This window comes from Austrofundulus limnaeus, unplaced genomic scaffold (assembly GCF_001266775.1).
Source record: "Austrofundulus limnaeus strain Quisiro unplaced genomic scaffold, Austrofundulus_limnaeus-1.0 Scaffold61, whole genome shotgun sequence".
Taxonomy (NCBI): domain Eukaryota; kingdom Metazoa; phylum Chordata; class Actinopteri; order Cyprinodontiformes; family Rivulidae; genus Austrofundulus; species Austrofundulus limnaeus.
In genome coordinates, this window is record NW_013952463.1 from 610952 (window position 1) to 612377 (window position 1426).

The window sequence follows — 1426 nt, forward strand, 5'->3', positions numbered from 1 at the left end:
GTATCGCCAAATTCTTGCCAATACACAGCCCTACTGGTGATGTTACGTGCTGTCTGAAGACGTAGAAAAAGAAATGCAATTCTCTTTGTGTTATGGGAACAAAGGATCAGCTGATCTATCGTGTGAGGTAAATGTTCGCTATGTCAGAACTTATTCGGCAAATGTGTTGCCATCTCCCATCTGGCACATTACCTCTTTTTCCGAAAATCCCAAAACCACCTCAAGTGAGCGCAAAAACTGTTGAGAAATTTTGCCACTTCCATCAACCTTTTCTGATGTGTTAATTCAAAATATGTATAAAAAAACGTTGATGGAAACACGGTTACATATGAGCAGATAACACAAATCAGCTTTTGACACACACACATACAATGGAACAAGAAATGTTTACCATTTCTACTATATATAAAGCTGATTTCTGAAGACACATGACAGAACGCTCATGTGTCCATCTATTGGCTAAATCATCTTACGGCTTGTCAGACACCTTTTCAAAGGGTACAACAGAACACATGCRAGCATACCTAGTTTCTCGACAAGTTTGAGCATAACTCCACCGATGTGGATTTCCCCAGTGACCCTCAGAGACACGTCCCTGTTGAGGTCGGTCACATGCATCTTCAACTCCCATGTCCCATCAGCGTAGCAGCCATCGGGCATCCGGATCCCATCCAGTGCCATCCTGCCAAACAAAACAACAAAGAAATTCATAGAACTGTAAAAATATATATTTTTTTTCTTTAGTATCTAACATTTCCTCTGATAAAATGTTTATCCATAAAATGACAAGCTATAGAGGTTTTCTGAGTAAGTCCCACTGGAAAGAGGTCCCGGGGCAGACCCAAAACCTGTTGGAGGGATTATACATCCTCTCTGGCCTGGGAATGCCTCAGGGTCCCCCAGGAGGAGCTGGAGAATGTCGCTGGGAACAGGGATGTCTAGCTTTATCTCCTAGACCTGTTGCCCCTGTTATTCAACTATGGATAAGCRGTAGAAGACAGAGAACAAGATAACAAGATACAAGATAACCTTAGCATTAACAAGTCAAAAGACCAAATTATTGAAGAATTTTTACTGAAGAACTTTTATCTCCACTGGGGGGAAAAAACGTCTTGTATGAACCCATTCCATGATTTAAAAAAAAAAAGGTTGGAGACTGTAGATTTATGGCATGTGAAGATGTCCTAAAAGGGTCTCATTACACAAGAAAGTATGTGCTACACACTGAAGGAATTTCAATTACATAAGCATTCAGAATAAAAATAAAAACGTTAATATTAGTTATCAAGTTGCAATATAGTAAATACAGAATCAAACGTTTTAGGTGCACTTGAAATTGTAGATTAAATGAAAATTGTTAAGTAAAAAACCGAAAAAGGAAATTATTTTTTCAGAGAAACAACAAAAAAAATGCAGGATATATATA

The 1426-nt window shown here is 38.5% G+C and overlaps 1 protein-coding gene across 4 annotated transcripts in view; it reads right to left on the bottom strand.

Moving 5' to 3' along the window:
* fermt2 (FERM domain containing kindlin 2) overlaps positions 1 to 1426 on the bottom strand; it is a gene marked incomplete at its 3' end in the record, with an annotated part of 45217 nt that overhangs the window by 42165 nt on the left and 1626 nt on the right. For all 4 annotated transcript variants that reach the window (XM_014009725.1, XM_014009726.1, XM_014009728.1 and 1 more), the window contains 1 exon segment: positions 525 to 682. In XM_014009725.1, coding sequence (XP_013865179.1) covers positions 525 to 681 — 157 coding nt within the window.